An 18260-nucleotide genomic window follows, 5' to 3' on the forward strand; every position below is an offset into this window, starting at 1 on the left:
GCCAGGAGGAGCTTCCTGCCCTGGTACATGAGATATCCACTGGGAAATCCAAGGATCCTGGTGCTGTCAGGCTGCTTGTTTCCACAATTCCTTGTTCAAAGTGCTATTCCATTGCTCTGATGCCACTTAACTTGAGAGGGACACTCAAGTGACTTGTCCTGCCAAGTGTCCCAGTGCACTCATTCCCGTGCTGGAGATAATGCAGTCAGTATTCCATGGAAACAATGGAACTACACACATAAAATACAGGCAAATAATAACATCAAAAGTGCTATCCATGGTTTATTTACTGTAGCAAAGATTGACCAATCTCTTGTATTTAGAAGGACTGGAAACCAACGTGGGAACTTGCAGGAAGGGATGGAGAGGCTGGGAGGAAGGAGTTCCCTGCCTGGAGGGACAAGATTTAAGAGCAGGAAATAACCCAGACTGCAGAGCAAAACACATCAGCTGCAAGGGACACCAGCACCGGGTCAAAAAGTGCAGAACTGGGCAATTTAAACTCATGGAAGTGCAGTAAACATCTTTTATTTCTAAGCCATATATTTTAAATTTACACGAATTGTGAAGATGAATGTCTTGGGTGATGATTCACTTCCTTAAAACTAAACAGAGCCACCTCCTGTATTCCCAGAACTGAGCCACTCTATTTGATTTTGCTCTTTTTTCAGCAGCACTCACTGAAGACAGAAAAATTAAATTAAATTTCAACTACGTGATCAGAGATGAGACTGATATAATGTATTTGTGAATGGCTTAAAACGAAGCTTTATCACAATAGTTCTGCTTAAAACTGCTGAAAGTCATAACATTCCTCTTACTTTTAAATTGATCTTACAAAGAAAATAAGGCCCAATAAAAATCATTTTCAAACAACTCACATCCATTACACTAACAAATCTGCCCACTGTGTTTGTTTAGGATTGATTAATAGCAAGTAGAAACTGCCAGAACAGCTTTATTTTGTATCTGAATTATTTTTCGTATTTAAATTATATCCAATAGGGGTTTATACTGGGCTTTTAGCTCCTGTGTAACAGTGGGCTCCACTCTTAGGCTTGATAAAAATCTTGGAGTCTGGCTAGTGGGGTAAGGGGCTAAAAAACAAACTTCATACCAAAAAAAAATCTTTCAAAACCAGTGAGCTTTTCATATTGAATCTTGGGTAAGTTGTTTAGTGGAAAGCATAGGGAATACTCAGTGAAAGAATACTCCATGGAAATACATGTATAAACATGAAGGGATAAAAATCCAATAATTACAGAATGTCCTGCTAGTGAATATTCCACAAACCACTACCAAATGTGCCTCCTCCTTAGGTGTGGATCTCTTTAAGGAGCCACTTAAGTAAGATGTCCCAGTTGATTCAGTCTCATTTTTAATGTAACAGAAACAAATAATCTTGAAATTATAATAACACAGAGAGAAACTTCCCAAATACCCTTGTCTGCACCAGTAATTTGTGCATATGCTAAACTCTTTTAGGGAGATTCTGTCATACTGACACATTATCCTGGGCTCTGGCAGAAGAAATGCTCCTTTAATAACTCTGTGCACCAGCCCAATGAGAGCTGGATTTATTCTGTACTTACAAGAAAACTGGAATGAAGATGGGAGGTGACATTTCTTTGAGTACCTAAATCAGGGATTATTTTAGTGCTTGGTTTTTCTTCCTTTTTTTTTTTCTTTTAAATGAGAAATAGAGAAACCAGTCAAAAGCCTGTGAAAAGTAAGGTCATTAGTAGAGGAGATGAACAACCTCCTAAATACACAGTTAAGGATACATATATCACCATATATACACACAAAACACTCTGGTAGAAGCACAGGAGAGAAAACAAGTAACAGTCACAGCTCAGGTTAATAAAGAAAACAGCGAGATTTTGAACAGGACCTTGTTTTTCTTAATGCAAATGCTACACTTACCAAAGACTTGGAATTAATTTTTAAATAAATTACTGCTTTTGACTGCAGTGTTTGGGGAACTGGCTTCATTTGTATGTGCTCAACAGTTTTAAAGCTGTACCTGCTTGGGGTGCTGCTAAATTGGACTCTGTGGGGCAGCTCCCTGGAGCTGGGACAGCAGTTTTGCCAGAGAAGAGAAATGCACATGGAATTCCAGAGTGCCCTGACTTGTGCTCCATCAGAAGTGTGACTGCCCCTTGGTTGCTCCATGATTGCAATCCAGGAGCCTCCAAACCCTAAAAACTGCAAAAAACCCATCCCATTTCTCACAGGTGACACCTTTGCTACCCTGGCATTAAACCCTCCTGACAGCAAATGATGTCCTTATTCCAAAATTCAACTCACCTCCCCTAGGAAAACCCCAAACATCAATCCTCCTCAGAATAATTAGTTATCATCCCAACACGTCTTCCCAAACACAAACTGGGTTTCAAACAGTTTCCAGCAGTTTTGCAAACACAGTCACGAAAATATGATGCAGTGCCATGTCACCTGACCATCTGAACTCCTTCAGAGGATGACAACTATATGCCAAAGAGACACTTTGTGTTGTTTCACTGCCAAAATATATTCAGGGCTATTTGCGGAGATTTATTTTTCCTAATCACTAACCCAGGATTTGATCCAAACAGATTGCCTTGCTAACAAACCAGGGTGCTAACACCTTCTCCTGAGCAGAGCAAACAAAATAATGAGTGTAAACACATGCTAGTGAAGTGCATTCCCAGCAGAAAACAAACAAAATCAGGATCACACCCATATATGAGCAGACTTATGAGTCAGAGGGCCAGAGAAAGGGCATACACAGAAAACATAATTTGTTATGTCTCTGATATTTAGTGTATGAGTTTCCTAAACTTATAAGCCTCTTATTTTTATGATTAGTCAGTGCAATACAGAATGTGTGGGAGCATCAGTATATATGTAACAACACATGGAGGTTATGATTAGAACTATCACGACCTACACCTCAACTATATTTTCCATATTAATAATATTGCATTTAATAGCAGTTTCGGAGCTATGCTACTGAAGCTCTTCATAAAAACTTATTAGATCATGGTTGGTAGAATCATCTTTATTATACCCCTCCTCTGAAGTAATACCTGTTTATGAAGAAAGTAATTTTTTTGCCTTTTTAATTCTATAGAACTGAAGGACTGAACAAGCATTTGGTAGATGCTGTTATCATCACATATTCAAAAGAATTTTTAATATATTTTAACATATATTTATAATTAGATCTTGGTGACATAATAAAATTCTTTTCCCATATAATTCAGCATAAACCCATTAAGCTGAATGTTGCATTTCAGCTTCCTAAACCTGGATCTCACAATTTATTTTTGTGGTTCCTGGTCAAAGACTCTCCAAAGCATTGGCTGCAACATTACAATATTAAGACAAGACTCTGGAAAGCTGGAGGGACTAGAATCAAATTTCCCATTTGGATCATTATCAGTTTTCAAGGCATGTTTATTAAGAAGAAAAAAAAAAAAGGAACTAGTCCTGCTCAGTTTTTATTTTAAAGGATGCTACAAAGATATTTTTTTTATCTTAAACCAGGACTTCCTGGACTGCAGAGCATAGTGCCAGGAATCCAGTAATGTAGACTATTTTTTTCTTAAATATCTTTCCTAAAATAAAGATGTCTTTCCCATAGAATTCCTTATATTTAGAAAAGATGTTGCAAAAAGAGCATTTACTACTACATCAAGGCCATTTATCTTGTTTTTTAAAATGGCACTGTAGTCACATAAGTTAACAGTGTCTTTTATTTAATCTCTCCTTGGTACAACATCTTGACCTCAAAGCTTGTTAAACACAACAAACATTAAAATATTTAAGTGGTTTTTTGCAAATGGTTCTGAATCCCTTATTGAAAAAAAACAAAAAAGTTTACAGTCAAACAAGAGATGAAATAACACTGCACATATGTTGATGCCAAATGAAGAAGGCAAGAGAGAAGGAGGAAAATTGAAATACAGGAACAGTAGTTCCTTATTCCTTCCAGATTATAATAAAATCTAAATGGCAGTGCTGCAATTCCAGGGTTCCAGGACATTAGGTCGGCCTTAGCAGGTTGCAGAGCTCAAGGCACAGATGCTCTGGAAGAACAGAGCATTCAGGTATGAAAACAGGAAGCCAAGAATGTGTTCACCAGGATTTTGGAGGAGAGAAAAAAAAAAGAACTTGTACTCTGTTATAGTCTAGAAGACACTCTTCAGGATTTCAAAGCAGTGTGTAGGGAGGAGGTTTTTTGGTGGCAAAGCAGCTGAAGAAAAGAACTGTGCAGGGCCTGGACAGTGGGCAGAGTGGGTTACCCTGGGCACTGCCAGCAGCTGGGAAAAGCCAAATATAACCCCTCTTCAAACGCATTTCTCCCCTGCTGGCTCCAGTCCTTCACCAGGAGTGAGCCCCTGGCAAAGGTTTGGGCACATCAGCATTTCAGGCTAGAGGAGGAAACAATGTGGGGATGTCCTGGGGACATGCAAAGGGCATGAAATAAGCCTTGTTAGTCTGCTAGCAGAAATCTTAATTATTGCAGCAGAAATCACTGTGGTTTTCTGGAAGGTATTCCCAAAACAGGTAATACCAGGAACACAAACGTCTCTATCAATGTCTGAAATTTATCTTTTTTTTTAAAAAAAGGGAAAGGATGTTCCCACTGAACTAGGTCAACTCCTGTTACACAAGGATACACACGCCCTCAGGCAGCCTTATATTCCTGCCTCATGAGTCTTTTTGTGAATTTAGGGGAATAACAAAGCAATCTTGACAGATTACACCCAGCAACATTTCTGTGGGTTCTGCCAATATTTTAAAGTGTGTTGTTGGGGTTTTTTTTAATTTGATTGGATGAAAAAAAAAAAACAAAACCAAAACCAAATAAAACAAATAAAAACTGAAAACACACCTAATTTTATATTGTTAACACACTGATAATCCTAACCCAAGCTTCTCTAACAGATGGGTGGTTGCCTGGCCTGCTCAGCTTTGTGGCAAGGTACTCGTTTGTTTTCTTGTTTAACTTTGTCTGGAAAACATTGGGGAAATGCACTTCCAGTCGTGTCTGGAACGAGACACCAACCACACCTTCCTGCTCCATGTTTTATCTGCCTTCTAAATGACACGAGACCACGGTTCAGTTTTTTCCTTAAACCACACTGCTGCTTACCCAAATTAAACCTGGAGCTACTCCCAAGGAGACCTCTTACAACGAAATTATTCTTTAAAATAAAAAACAGTGCAATCTTCTGAAAATAACCTCATTGCACAGCCACTGGGGCAACACACTGCTCATATGGCATAATGAAGGAGGGAAGGAACTTCTATAAAATTGCTGATATTACACTAACAGGCCCCAGGAGAACACTCCAGGGATACAAAAAAGAAGAAAGGTCATCTTTGTTCCTGAGACACTGGAGCAGGGCAGACCATATTCAAATTATGCAACTACTTTAGAGATTGCTCTTCTCTTCTCCAACTCGCTAGAGATGATAAAAATCACATAAAAGGCTTAATTACTCAGGCCATTCTGCATTATTGTGCTTAGAAGAGGATCAGAAAGCACAGGGAAAGTGATTTTAAGGGAATATGTATCTGCTTTTGTGATGAACTTAAATATTACTTTCTGAGGATTTCACATATTTCACAACGGACGAGGAACTAAAGTTTCTATTAATTTGTAGAGAATGCTGCATATGTTTTATCTTCCTGTCTCCTTGTGGGAAAACAATTTCAGAATACCAAATTATCTTGAAGATACTTGTTTCCATGCAGTTTTTCAGTCAGGCTTATTGCAGCTCCCATATATAACTCCTGGGCTTCTCCAAACTGCCAAGCTGAGTAAAGACTGAAGAACAAATACCCCAACACTGAGTGACAAGCAAGTGCTACACAGCTCAGGACACTGCAGATTTATCAGACACATCTCCCAATTACTAACTTCTCTGACTCTCTAAACATAACTTGGTAAGCTAAAAATAAAATTTGAATTTATACGAGCTATAAAATCAGGTATGAGATATAAAATCAGGTATGAGATATAAAATCAGGTATGAGATATAAAATCAGGTATGAGATGCAGGCATTAAGAAATACAAGAAAAGGCAAAGGAACAAGCAGGCTTTTGTTTTGCCCTTGCCATCACTGGGACATGTGTTTGTGTTGTTCATTTGTTCAGCAAGGTTCAGAGCCCTTGGTGTGCCCACAGATGTTCATCTTGCCTCTGGTGACTCCAGCATTAAAGATCATTAAAGGGTCACCTCCCACCCTCTGTGGGGTCATCTCAGAAACTCCACCAGGTTAAACATCACCTTTCCTAGGAGGACAGTGAAATGTTTACACTCCTGTGATTTATGGTTTTTTAAACCTTTGCTGTTTGGACACACTTCAGGACAGACTGGGCACAAGATCCATCTGACTCTAAATGCACCCAGCAGGAGATATGTTTATTTATATGATACTTTAATATGTTATAAGATGATTCTCTCCTCATTCTCAACACATATCAGAGTATCACCATCTCACTTTTTCTGCCACTGTAATGAATTACTTTTAAATATGATATTAAATTTATTATCTCACCACGTGCATTTTTTTATCCCCTAGGATGGAGTTGCACAGAATTCCATCCTCTGTTTCCATGTGCAGTGATGTGCCAAAGACCCCCAGCCACTGAATCCCAGCCCTTAACTTGGGAGTGTTGTGACATCTCCAATAATAATCCCTGACTGCTGAGTCTCCACTTCCTTACACTAAGCATTTATGTATTCAAGAAATTATTCACATTATTTTTTTTTATATTAAGAAATAGGGAATATTATCAAGAGTAAGAGCTGAATATACCAAACCAATTAGTTACAAGGCTGACAGAACAACTGTAAAGTCACCCTTCTTGTTTTGGGGTTTTTACCATGTCACCCTAAGCCCTTCAGACATCAGGGGCATTTGGGTTTCAGACAGGAGTTCAGTCCCTGTGTAACTCAGACTGTGTCCAACTTACTTCATGAAAAAATAAACAAGATTTGGATAAAGAAGAAACATGTATTTTCTTTCTAAACACCAAGAAAGAAGTTTGGCATTTTTTGAACACTCTCTATTCCTACATTCCTCAGTGTCTGTCAGTACTGAGACAATTTTAACTTTCATAGCCTGTCCCAAGCCAGCAGTAACCACCAAAAAAAAGGATAAAAATATTAATAATGTAAAATAATGCGGCATAGGATAATAATTTTATAACTTAGAAAGTGCGAAGAACAAATTAGCCAGTGGTTTGTCTTACCCCAGTGGGGCAAGATTTGACTGATTTTTCATTCTATTGCTCTGAAGAAAAACCCAGTATCGAGCCATAAATATATTAATAATCTAATAATGCTCCACACAATAATAATGCTGTAACTGAGACAGGGTATCTCTGTCAAAGCATGAGCTGCAGAGGAGCTTTCTTTTGATGCCTGGGGCTCCCAGCGTGGGGAGTGGTGCAAAGTTTGGAGAGCAATTGTAAGGCTACATTATTTTTCAGGCTATAAATAATTAACTGAAGTGGGCTCCTTCCACATCCTCTCCTCACAAACAGCACAGCTTTTCAAAAGCAATTCTTCTCCCCCTTAGAAAAGGTAGTAGGCAGTCAGTAACGATGCTACAATTCATTTTTAAAGGCACCTGCTCTGCATGATAATAATCTGTGCACCTCACAAACAGCATTAAACTGCAGAGCATTAAAATATACAGGACAGAAGTGGTGTATAAAATGACAGAATAAAGTCACAGAGAATTATGGATAAGTTGGTGAGCCAGACTGAAAACATGACTGAAAAAAAATGACTTTCATAATGCTCATAAAAGAGACTAAACCTGCAGCTGCTCTCATGGATTTAAAGAGAAGTATTGCAGACACAAGCACAGCTAAATACACCTGTGTTGTCCCTTCCCATGATTTATTTGCAACATGAAGCAACATGAAATAGACAATCATGATGCTGAGGGTTGTGTTTTTACCAAATAGTTGTAAGTCTTATAAATCCGAACTTTGAGTTTCCTTAATTCCTTCACTATGGACAATATGAAATAAAACTAAAATTTTCAACTGCAAAGTCAAAGGAAGGGAACAAACACACCAAAAGACTTCCTGATTGTGTAATTCTCACCTATTTAATTATAATCCCCCAAAATACCTGTCAATGAACTCTCCAGCATCACCAAGCTGGTATATTTTGATATAAAATCACTTACGGCAGGAAGTTTTAATAAGCAGAGGTTTCTCTCCCCCTCTACTCCTCACCAGCCCCTCTCCAGAACGGATAATTCTGTCTCCTGACAGGCTGAGGATAAAATAACACAGAACTCACACAAAACCTGCACTACCAATCTTATTGCCAACTGTACCACTGCTTCATTTTGCAAACATTCCAAGAGCAGACATGCCAGTGCATTACTGACTTAGCAGACTACACTGCAAAATCCCAAAGCCTGAGGAAAAGCTCCCTGTGATGCTGCAAAGCAGCCCTGGACACAACTGAGCACAGATTTCCTCAGTGCCCAGCTCGTTATATCCCAGCCTCCTTCCTCCCTCCACCTGCAGCTGCTCCCACCAGAAGTTGGGAGCTGGTGGGAAGTGTCACTCTCTGCATCCACCCTGCCAAAGCCAATAAACATAATTCCAGGCTCTCCAGCACTTACTGTCAGCCAGTTTGTGGTAACCCAGCCCGAGCTGCAGTAACTCAATCCCCCCACACCGTAAATGTTTTTCCAAACTGGGAAGAGGGACAGCGAGGGACGTTCAGCTGAGCACACAAAGCACAGCTCAGGAGGATGAAACACTGGCCTGAAGGAACACGGGTAAAAAAAGCCTCAAGATGCAGATTTGAAATGTGAAATTCCAGCCCTGTCACCCTGATGAGAGCTGGCCCAATCCTTCCACACAGGTTCAATATTTCTGTAGGAAACCCAGAAGAGAAGGGATTTCAGCAAGATCCTGGCGTGGTTTCCTCTCTCACTGTCTCCCAATATATCCAGCCTTGTGATACAAGTGAGAGTAACAGTTGACTCCTTACATTTACTGAATACTCCCACGTACTGAAGTGGCAAAAAAAAGGAAAAAAAAAGAAGTTCTAGAGAATGATAACTGCAAAGGCAGTGCTTGCAGGGCAGTGCACACAGCTGCAGCACAGCACGCTGCTCAGCACCCTGGGACTCTGCTTTGCCATGTCCTTCTTGCTCTGAAGTGATAAACTGATTAGAAAAAAAAAAGAAAACAAAGCAGAAAAAAGGGGCTGCAGCAAGTACAATGAAAAGTCGGGTTTTAGGAGTAAATGAGTATTGTAATGATGAAAACAACTCAAGTGTAGGAATCACAGTCTTCAGCAAGTGTTTTGTTCTGGTTTTAAGTGTTTTTTCCTATAGCAGTGTCTCATCAGGAGAAGGGGGGTGGGCAGTGGCAAGCTGTCACCCAGGACCCACACAAATGTAGCTTTGAAGTTTGCTGCTCAGAAAAAATATTAAGTTTGGCTGTTCTACCGGGCATAGTTATAATTGAAAACCCAGGAGGAAGTTCAAAAGGTCAATTTTATGAACTAATCCACCTGAGGCCTCTGTCATACCCACCCAGATGTGTAAACCTGTCCAGGCACAGGCTACCTATAGAACTGCATCACATATATATCTTTTAGCATTTTATAAAGCCTAAATATAAACCCAGAGTAAGCCAAGGTGTAAGACGTGTGCACACTGTGGCACAAACATCAAGTACTTAGCAGTATTTTTTCAAACTGCTAAGAAAGAGCACTGAAATTTTGTGATATGAACCAGCTCTTTGGACACTTTCCAGCTCCCCAACCTGTCACGTTGGATAACTTCCATCTCCCTGGAGGCATTCGAGCAGTTCTTCAAGAGAAATTTCTCAGTTTTAAGTACACTTGTCTTTGCAAACTAACACTGAAAAAAAAAAATGCAGCTTGTGCACTATATATAAATGTGTGACTGAAATACTTTCCTCTTAAGTGAATAAAGAGTTGTGTCTTGCCTCCTGACACTAAACCTTGCATGAACGATTTCCAGTTCCTGCTCCAGAAGAAATACTGAGATAACAATGTTTTCTAATCCATGAAGCCTTTCTTCCTGGAACAGCCAATGGAATGTGTCGTCTTTTCAAAGGAAAAGAACTTTTATTTTTTATTAGAGTAGAATAAATGAATTTTGAGTATCATAGTTCTGAAAGTTGTATTGAGAAGTGAGGTCATCATGGCTTTATCTTTCAGTGCATCTTCAGCACTTCCTCCAGAATGGCATTGCATCATCTCAGTCAAATTAGAGGCAAACCACACTCAATTTTGCTCCTAAAACTTGCTTAGCTAAGTCCATTTTTCTGCTGCAGTAAATATCACAGCATCTTCTCTACCCAGCCTCACCAGCCTGCAGTAATTTTCAAATCTTGCTATAAAATTAACCAGAGTTAAACCCCTATAATCTCTGCCATCACTGAAATGTTCCCTTTTTGAGGACAGAAGGTTCCACATCCTACCCTGTATTCCCTACCTGTGTATCTCTTCCCCAGTCACCTGGATCCCACCTGGAGGTGGCTCACAAAGCAGGATTTGTAAAAAAGTTCATGCCTTTTTCTTCAGTCCTTGTTCCTCAGGTAAACTCAAGCAAAGCTCCCTCAGCCCTAACCAAACTAGTGTTGTGGGGAAGATCTGAGCACAGAGAGGAACATGCAGAGAACTCCTCTGTGGCCCTGAGCAGCATCAGAACCAGGAATTCTGTGTGTGCCCAATTAGAGCAAGTGATGGAAGAATATTGCACTGGAGAAAACTCCAGACACAAAACTGTGCTACACCAATTATTCCATCTCTTATAATAAACACATTTACCTTCATAAAATGTGCTTTATTCTGTGGGACCCAAAGCAATAAGGCTCCTTGTGATCAACGACCGGTCCCTGGACACAGAGGCCACTTAAAAACCTCTCTCAGCAGGTTCATCTTTCCTGTTCCCTGCCAGCTCTTCCCTGTGTATCACAATAAGCTGCACATTTGCACTTCTGGGGGACTGATTTTACTTTATAGGCTCTGCATCTGTCATGCATTTTCATCTGAAAATATTCCTCCTTGCAGCTCACCAGCAACTTTCAGCACATTTCCATTCATTTCCCTTGGCAAGAAGGAAGGAAAAGGGAAAAAAGAGAGAATTTTCAGCATCATCCTGCTCTAATGGTTTCAAATCCATCTCTAGCCCTTCATGCTAGCAGGTGATTTGTGTTTCACTGCAGTCTCCAGGGATTTCAGAAAAGTATCTAAACTTATCCTCAACATCTCTCACTATTTTGAGGAATAAAACCAACATGAGTTTTATAAAAAGAAGAGATATGGCCAAATTAATCAACTTGGCCAACAGCTACTGCTGAAGTTGCTGGTGGAGACAGAAAATGAACTGGAAGTAAAGCAAATCCAAACCAATGTACTCAGAGCCTTAATTCAGACTTGTTAACTAAAAAAGTTACATTTCAGACACCAATTTTTCTTTGTGAAAAGCAGGGGTGAACCTGCCCGTGGACTGAGAGCTCGAGCACACAGATCACAAGGGCCCCAACACGGGCAGCCTCTTGTCCCCAAAATATTTTAGGAATACTGGAAAGATTTGGAACGTGAATGGGAAGTGACAGTCAAATAAATTCCTTAGAAACTGAGGATCATGATTCTCCCACCTAGGAAACCATAATTAAATACACCAAGCTGGCTCTCTAAACTGAAAATGTCCATCTAGCTGCACATCACAGAAAATCTATATTATACAGGATGAGACACAAATCAGATATGACAGAAAACTGCTGAGTCTGAATATGTTATCTTACAGTTATTACAGCTCTGTCAGCTCTCATAGAATCAAAAAAGTTTGGGTTGGGAGAGACCTTAAAGATCACCTTGTTCCAACCCTCTGCCAGAGAGGGACTTGGGAAATTCAAAGTGCAGAAGCTCAGAAGTAGAAGGAAAATTACACTAATCATCTTCCTGTTGAAAGTCCTCACAAAATGCTTTTACCTACTGACATTTAATGAAGAGAATCTGCTCAAGCATTTTTTTTTTCCAAGAAGTATTTGCCCTAAAACATGCATAAAGGAACTCCAGAATACTACAAATATGTCACACTCACTATAAGGAAAAACACTTATTTCTTGAGCAAACCAGTCAAATAGAAAATGAAGGGGACCGACTGCAGGTGAATGAGTTTGAAAACCACATCAAATATTTAACTTTTTCCACAAACTGCAGAAAACACCCACAACTGCCACTCTCACACATCTGCACTCTTCCAAAATCCCCACTGTTCTTTGCTGCATGGTTTTCCTCTTCATGCAATTCCCCAAAATGTCCATTTATCCTTACCAGCTGCTCTATCCTCTACCCACAGCTTCAGTCATTAGACTGAAATATGAACCAAGAAATGTGTTTGACTCTCTTGAAGAAACCAGGAAGGCAGAGGCAGGAAAGATGGGAGAATAATTATAAAGAAAAGTAAGATTATACCTGTTGTTGTCAAATTTCTCCTGCCTGGCAGCCTAACTGAGCTGTGTGTGCATTTCTAGGAACTCAAACCCACAATCCTAAGGTTGGAAAACTAGTTCCATTGTTGTTTGAAGGGGCAGGATTTGCACTTTTCCAGGCAATTCATTAATTACAGGTACTCTGGAGCAAAGCTAAGTTTCCACTGAAGAGTAACTGCCACCATTAAGAGATGTGTGCACAAAGCAGGGAGAGACTTGAAAAGGCAAGATTTGCTTTAACAGTATCAGCCAAGTCTAAAAGTCAAAAATGCAGCAGTATCAGTCAGATTGACATCCCCAAAATGTGGAAAAGCACACATTAAAGAAAAGGAAATTCCTACTCCCCAAACTGTTACTATTATCACAAGACATAAATTTAAAACTCACTTATGCTTTTTGTTATAAGTGACTGAAGTTAAATTAACATATTGAAAGCGTTTCTATAAAATGGAACCTCAGAATTTTTCATACTTTCTCTCTGCAGGAAATAACGAGCAAAACAAGGCCTGGGAATTGCTGTGCCAGAAAAGAGTGAGGAATTACTTCCTGGGCAAGGGAAAATGTTATTTAAACTGAGTAACTGGCAATGTTACACCGATTTGTTAACTCAAGCACAGACACCTATAACTCATTGAAATTCACCAGTCTGGGTTTTCAATCCAAATATTTGAGCATTCCTACCCATGTATTTTCTACTTCAGCTTGATTTAATATAAATAACAGCATCGAAACTTTCATTATGATTTGTCTGAACTCCAGACTATCGGATGCCAAGGAAGCTAAAAACCAACAGAGTTAAAACAGCAATTTGCAAATTAAGAATGCAGGAATCTCACTCACATGCCTCTACAGCCAAAGGAGAGAGCTCTCATAAAACCCTTAAGGGCTTTTTACTTGTATTTAAAACACAAAGGATTAGCTTTCTAAAGCTTCTTTCTGAATTTAATTGGGCAAGTATAAGTTTCAAAGTAGTCCATCTGCCTGGAGCACAGCAGCTGTGGTGGGAAGTGGAGAATGCTACTGCAATATTTGGATAAATTCTCAAACAAAACTGTAAAAAGTCTCCAGTAATTAGTGGATGATACGAGAATTCAGAACTTGGCAGTGGAATGTCATTTGCAGAAACTGTTGGACTTGTTTATTGTGATACTTATTTCCAGTGCACAAACACTACAGTGAGTTCAGTACTTAATTCTTGCATATCATCAAAGTAAAATTTGGTGTTAATGTACATATTTATTCCCTCAATATTTAATGTGACATTTCTCTCCGTGGAGAAATAATCCAACACTCATTTTCTTCTAAAACTTTATAATAGAATAATATCACATTACTACTTTGCTTAAATTATATTACAGTGCCTAAATGTTACATGATGCTACAGAACAGTTTGCTATATCCTGTAACAAGATCTTTCCCACTGCACCCATCTCATCAGTTCTCCTAAATTAAATATGGTAAAGTCTGTTTAATGCTTAAAACCTTAAATAAAAGGTTCTGAGCTAATGGAAGTGCTAAGGCTAATGAAATGACCAGTGAATTAGCAGAGAACAGAGTTAATGGTAAATTAGCACTGTGTTAGGAATTTAGCCCCAACCTTGAAAATCACTGTAATCCTAGAACCGAACTCTGTTGGATTATTAAAAATCTCATAGAATATTTCCCATATTTTGCATAAATTTCTCCTTTTATCCCTATTCTGTTCTGGCAACCAGATAAAGATATTGTTTAACTTATTAAAAATACAGGAAAAATATTTGATATTCAGGTACATCCCACGTGTGAGTTCTGAAACTGAGCACTTAAAATCTGCTACTGGTCCAGCACTACTCATTGCACATCCTGAACCAGGGCTCAGACTCTTCTAGAATGACTGGGGATAGAAAATTCACGTTTGTGAGGATGTCTATCACACATGTAATACAGAGTTACTGTGACTATATTACTGTCCTGACTGATTTTCAGAAATGGAAGATTTAGTGGCCATTCAAAATGTTCAACGTTTGTTTTTCCATGATGAGCCCTGGCCAAATGTGGCAAACCAGAGCTTTCCAGCCCAGTCTCCTGCACACAAACTGAGCATATTTGTACATGTATGTGTTTGATTTCTCATCCATAACAGGATTAAATGGCCATTTCCAAATCTAAGTTTTAAGATCTGTGTCTGGGGTCAGATTCAGGTCTGTGATATTTTATATCCGTTGGATAAAAATATATAACTATTTTTTGTGCATTGTATTGCATATGAAAAAAAACTTTATGTACCTCAAAATTATAAAACATTTTTCAGTTTCTATACAAGTATCTCACTGCCAAAGTTACAGAACCACTGCAGATGAAAAGTTGTTGGGAGACAGCAGAAAAAAATTACCCTGTTTGCCAGTTTGTTCAGCTACAGCTGTTGTCTTTTAATTTTCAGGAACCATTTTCTGTTGTTCTGCATTTGCTGGTTATGTGGTCTGGACCTCTCTTCTGATGCCAAAGTATTCACAGAACTGAACTGACACAACTGAACCAGCCCCTTGGATATGACTGGCCTTGTATTTGCAAGAACTGCAGTAGTTACACATCAATAACTTCTCCCACTGAATCCCACTGGATGCTGGATTTTCCCCTGGTCAGAAGTGGTTACGTTTTGTTTAACTGTTTGGGAAGATCAGTTTCAACTGGAACATCAAAAAGATGGCTGAAGAAGAAAAACTCTCTCTAAAGAAAGCACTTCAGTTTGGTATAAAGGGATATATTCCAGCAGTAAATCTATGCATCAGAAATGAAAATGCCCCCAAAAGTTATTATGCTTCTTGTTTAGACAACATGCAAATAAAACAGATCTGACTGGTCCATCATAAAAAAAGCTGCCTCACTGATGGAGAGCTGTTGTCAAACAAGAGCCACCAGGAAAGCCATAGACTCGACCTTACCTTTAAATTAGTTAACCACAAGTGTAACAGCCTGTTGCAGCTTTGTAATACAAAGATCATGTTAGCTTCAGACAGCAGGATTTCTGCGTTCCCTGGCTGCAAGAAATCTTTCTGTAAATTTTCTATTTAATTTCTTTATCTGAGGGTTTGGTCTAATCAGCAATTAAATTCAAACGAAGATCCCTAAGGAGAGCACGTCGGTGAAACAAAGAGATAACAAAGGGATAACAAAGAGCAGAATGATCAGCTCCAGGATTAAAGTGTTAATTTGTATCCTGGGAACGACCTTCAGGTACGGGTCAAATGACAAATGAAATGGGTCGCAAGGAAACACGTTACTTACAGACTCTAAACTGTGATTCAATGGCCCAGCAGAACATGAAAATGCGCCCAGTGCTCCTGAAAAGGAACAGCCTGGACTCTGCGGACTTCCTGAGGCCCCCCCAGCACCGCAGGACCAAATCCCAGCAGGTCCGGTTCAAGGAGGATGGAGTGAGCACCAAGGCAGAGCTGGAGGCTCATCCTGCCCGAGACGCGCCTTTCCCGACTGGAAAACCAGAGATATTTAGGGAGCACGATTTTCTGCTAACCCGCTCTCCAACTTTTCCAACAAGGGCTCAGAAGGGGCTTCGGAATATCGCCATCCAAACATCCCCCAGCCTCAGGAAACACTTCCCGGTTTTTAAGAAGAAGAAGCTGACGGGAAGTAAATCACTGACAGAGATGCCGACGGAGCCTGCCCACCCCATGCAGGTCAATGGCAGCCTCTGTGAGCAGGACATCATGTCTGCAGACCTCTGTTACCTGAGGATAACCAACCACGGGGAGGACGGGTGCAGGAATGGTGAGGGGGACGGGCAGGTAAGTCAAAGAGCACCAAAAGCACAAAGCAACGGGCCCGTCTACTCAGATGATTCCTCAGCGTCAGAGAAGACAACTGCGTCCACACAGGTGCCTGAATACATACACGTGAGCTTTCCACAGGACAGAAATGTGTCCATGGATGCACCAGACACGGATCCAAGTCATTCCCTGCACTCCTCTGCTGTCACCCACGGCACTGAAAGCAATGAGAACAGCACACTGTCCTCTGAGCCTGAGAGAGCAGAGCCTTGCCTAGGCAACTCTGCCAACTGCAGGGAATGGGATCCCCATTCTGCTGCTTGGGAAGTGGGGAAAAGCGATTCTGAGCTGCCTGTAGCCAGCAGAGATGCCAGCAGCAAGGAAACAGCTCCATTGTCACCTCCATCAAATCACAGCTCATCTCCTTGTTCCCTCAGAGACTGTCACCAGGCAGGAGAGCACAAACCAGATCCCAGCCGGGTGACGTTACCAGGTGATCACACAGCGACCAGCAGTGACATCCCAAAACCTGCTCCGTCATGGGAGCCTGGAGTCGAGGAGAATTCCACCCAGTCAGATGCTGCCCAGTGCAACAGCTGTTCAGAAGGATTCCACACAAAGTCTTTTCCGCCAAGGAACGAAATCAAACCGCAAACCAACCAAGAGATTAGTGAAATAAATCAAATTCACTTGGCACATGGCGAACTCTGTGCCCTCCAAGGCAGGCTGCAGTCTGTGGAGGAATCCTTGCAGTCCAACCAGGAGAAGATTAAAGTCCTTTTGAATGTAATCCAAGACCTGGAAAAATCCAGAGCGCTGAGTGAAGGGTATGGTGCATTTTTAATATTAGTAATTCATTAGTAGATGTTAGCATTCTTTTAACCTTTGCTCCTGAAAAATATACCTCTTCTGATGATTAAAGATGAGTTTGCAGAAAAGGCATCTTACACCCTTTTTGTGGTAATTGGGCCTCAACAGAAGAAAGTCTCTTCATAGTTTGGTTTTAGCTGCCACTGCCTTTATTAATTTTAGTGAGACACAGCTTAACAACTCCCTTTTTCATTTAGACTGATGGTGTTTGATATGAAGCCCCTGACACCTGAAAATTATCAGTCTCCAGCTGACTAAAATCTGAATGCAGGAGAACATCCAAACCCAAGAGTCCAATGTACTCCAGCAGTACAGCCCGTGGCAAAGTCAGACACACACGTGGTGCCCAAGCAGCCCCAGAGCTGACACAGTTGATATCACAAAAGCCACTCTCCTGCTCTGTAAATCATTACTAGAAATCATTCCTGCCTCCAAAAACAAGCAGAAGGAATAGTGGCTAGAGAACAGCACCTGCTGATATTTGGGGCCACGCTGCTGGTTGTGTTTCATGACACCACCAACAGCAGAGCTGCTTCAAGGGGATGCCTTGGGAATGGGGGAAGCCACAGTGCCAAGTGAACTTGGAGAGCTTCAGGGAGTCAGGAAGATTTCAGGGGAAGCAGAGGGAGGTGCTTAAAAAGGATTAGAACTAATGACACAGAGGGAGTAAAGACTCTTGGGAAGAACTCACTTCAGAATCTCAGATTTCAGAACTCTGTTTTCTGCAGCTCAATAAGAATGAGTGACCCGTATTTATGTCACTAGCTAAGGCTGCCAGCAGCATTTATGCACTTATTTAGGCATTATAAATAATAGTAATACTATAAATCCAACTAATGCCTAAAGAATGGACACCTTCATAGGTTAAAACAGAATTTTAAATATTTCTGTACTCAAACCAGGTTTCAGAGTATCCTAATCAGGCTTTCCACACCATTAACAGCATCTCCCACTTACAGTAAATGCAACTTGACAGTTCTGTCTGGTTATAATGTAATATATCCATCAAATAACTTATCTTTGAAAAACTCACAGATAAATCTGTCAAAGTATTAAGATAATAAAGGTTCCATTTTAATTTATTTTTTAAAGATAAAACAACATGAAGTCTATGTTAT

At 40.2% G+C, this 18260-nt stretch overlaps 2 protein-coding genes across 3 annotated transcripts in view; one reads left to right on the forward strand and one right to left on the reverse strand.

The window, feature by feature from the left end:
• Window positions 1–18260, reverse strand: part of DOCK2 (dedicator of cytokinesis 2) — a 164253-nt gene that overhangs the window by 66915 nt on the left and 79078 nt on the right. The gene's annotated exons all lie outside the window — the stretch shown is intronic.
• The window catches only part of INSYN2B (inhibitory synaptic factor family member 2B), a 30157-nt gene that overhangs the window by 4627 nt on the left and 7270 nt on the right, over window positions 1–18260 (forward strand). For both annotated transcript variants that reach the window (XM_064671563.1, XM_064671562.1), the window contains one exon: window positions 14928–17099. In XM_064671563.1, coding sequence (XP_064527633.1) covers window positions 15733–17099 — 1367 coding nt within the window. In that variant the 5' untranslated portion in view covers window positions 14928–15732. The remainder of the gene's footprint in view (window positions 1–14927; window positions 17100–18260) is intronic.

The sequence above is a fragment of the Pseudopipra pipra genome, chromosome 15 (assembly GCF_036250125.1).
Source record: "Pseudopipra pipra isolate bDixPip1 chromosome 15, bDixPip1.hap1, whole genome shotgun sequence".
Taxonomy (NCBI): Eukaryota; Metazoa; Chordata; class Aves; order Passeriformes; family Pipridae; genus Pseudopipra; species Pseudopipra pipra.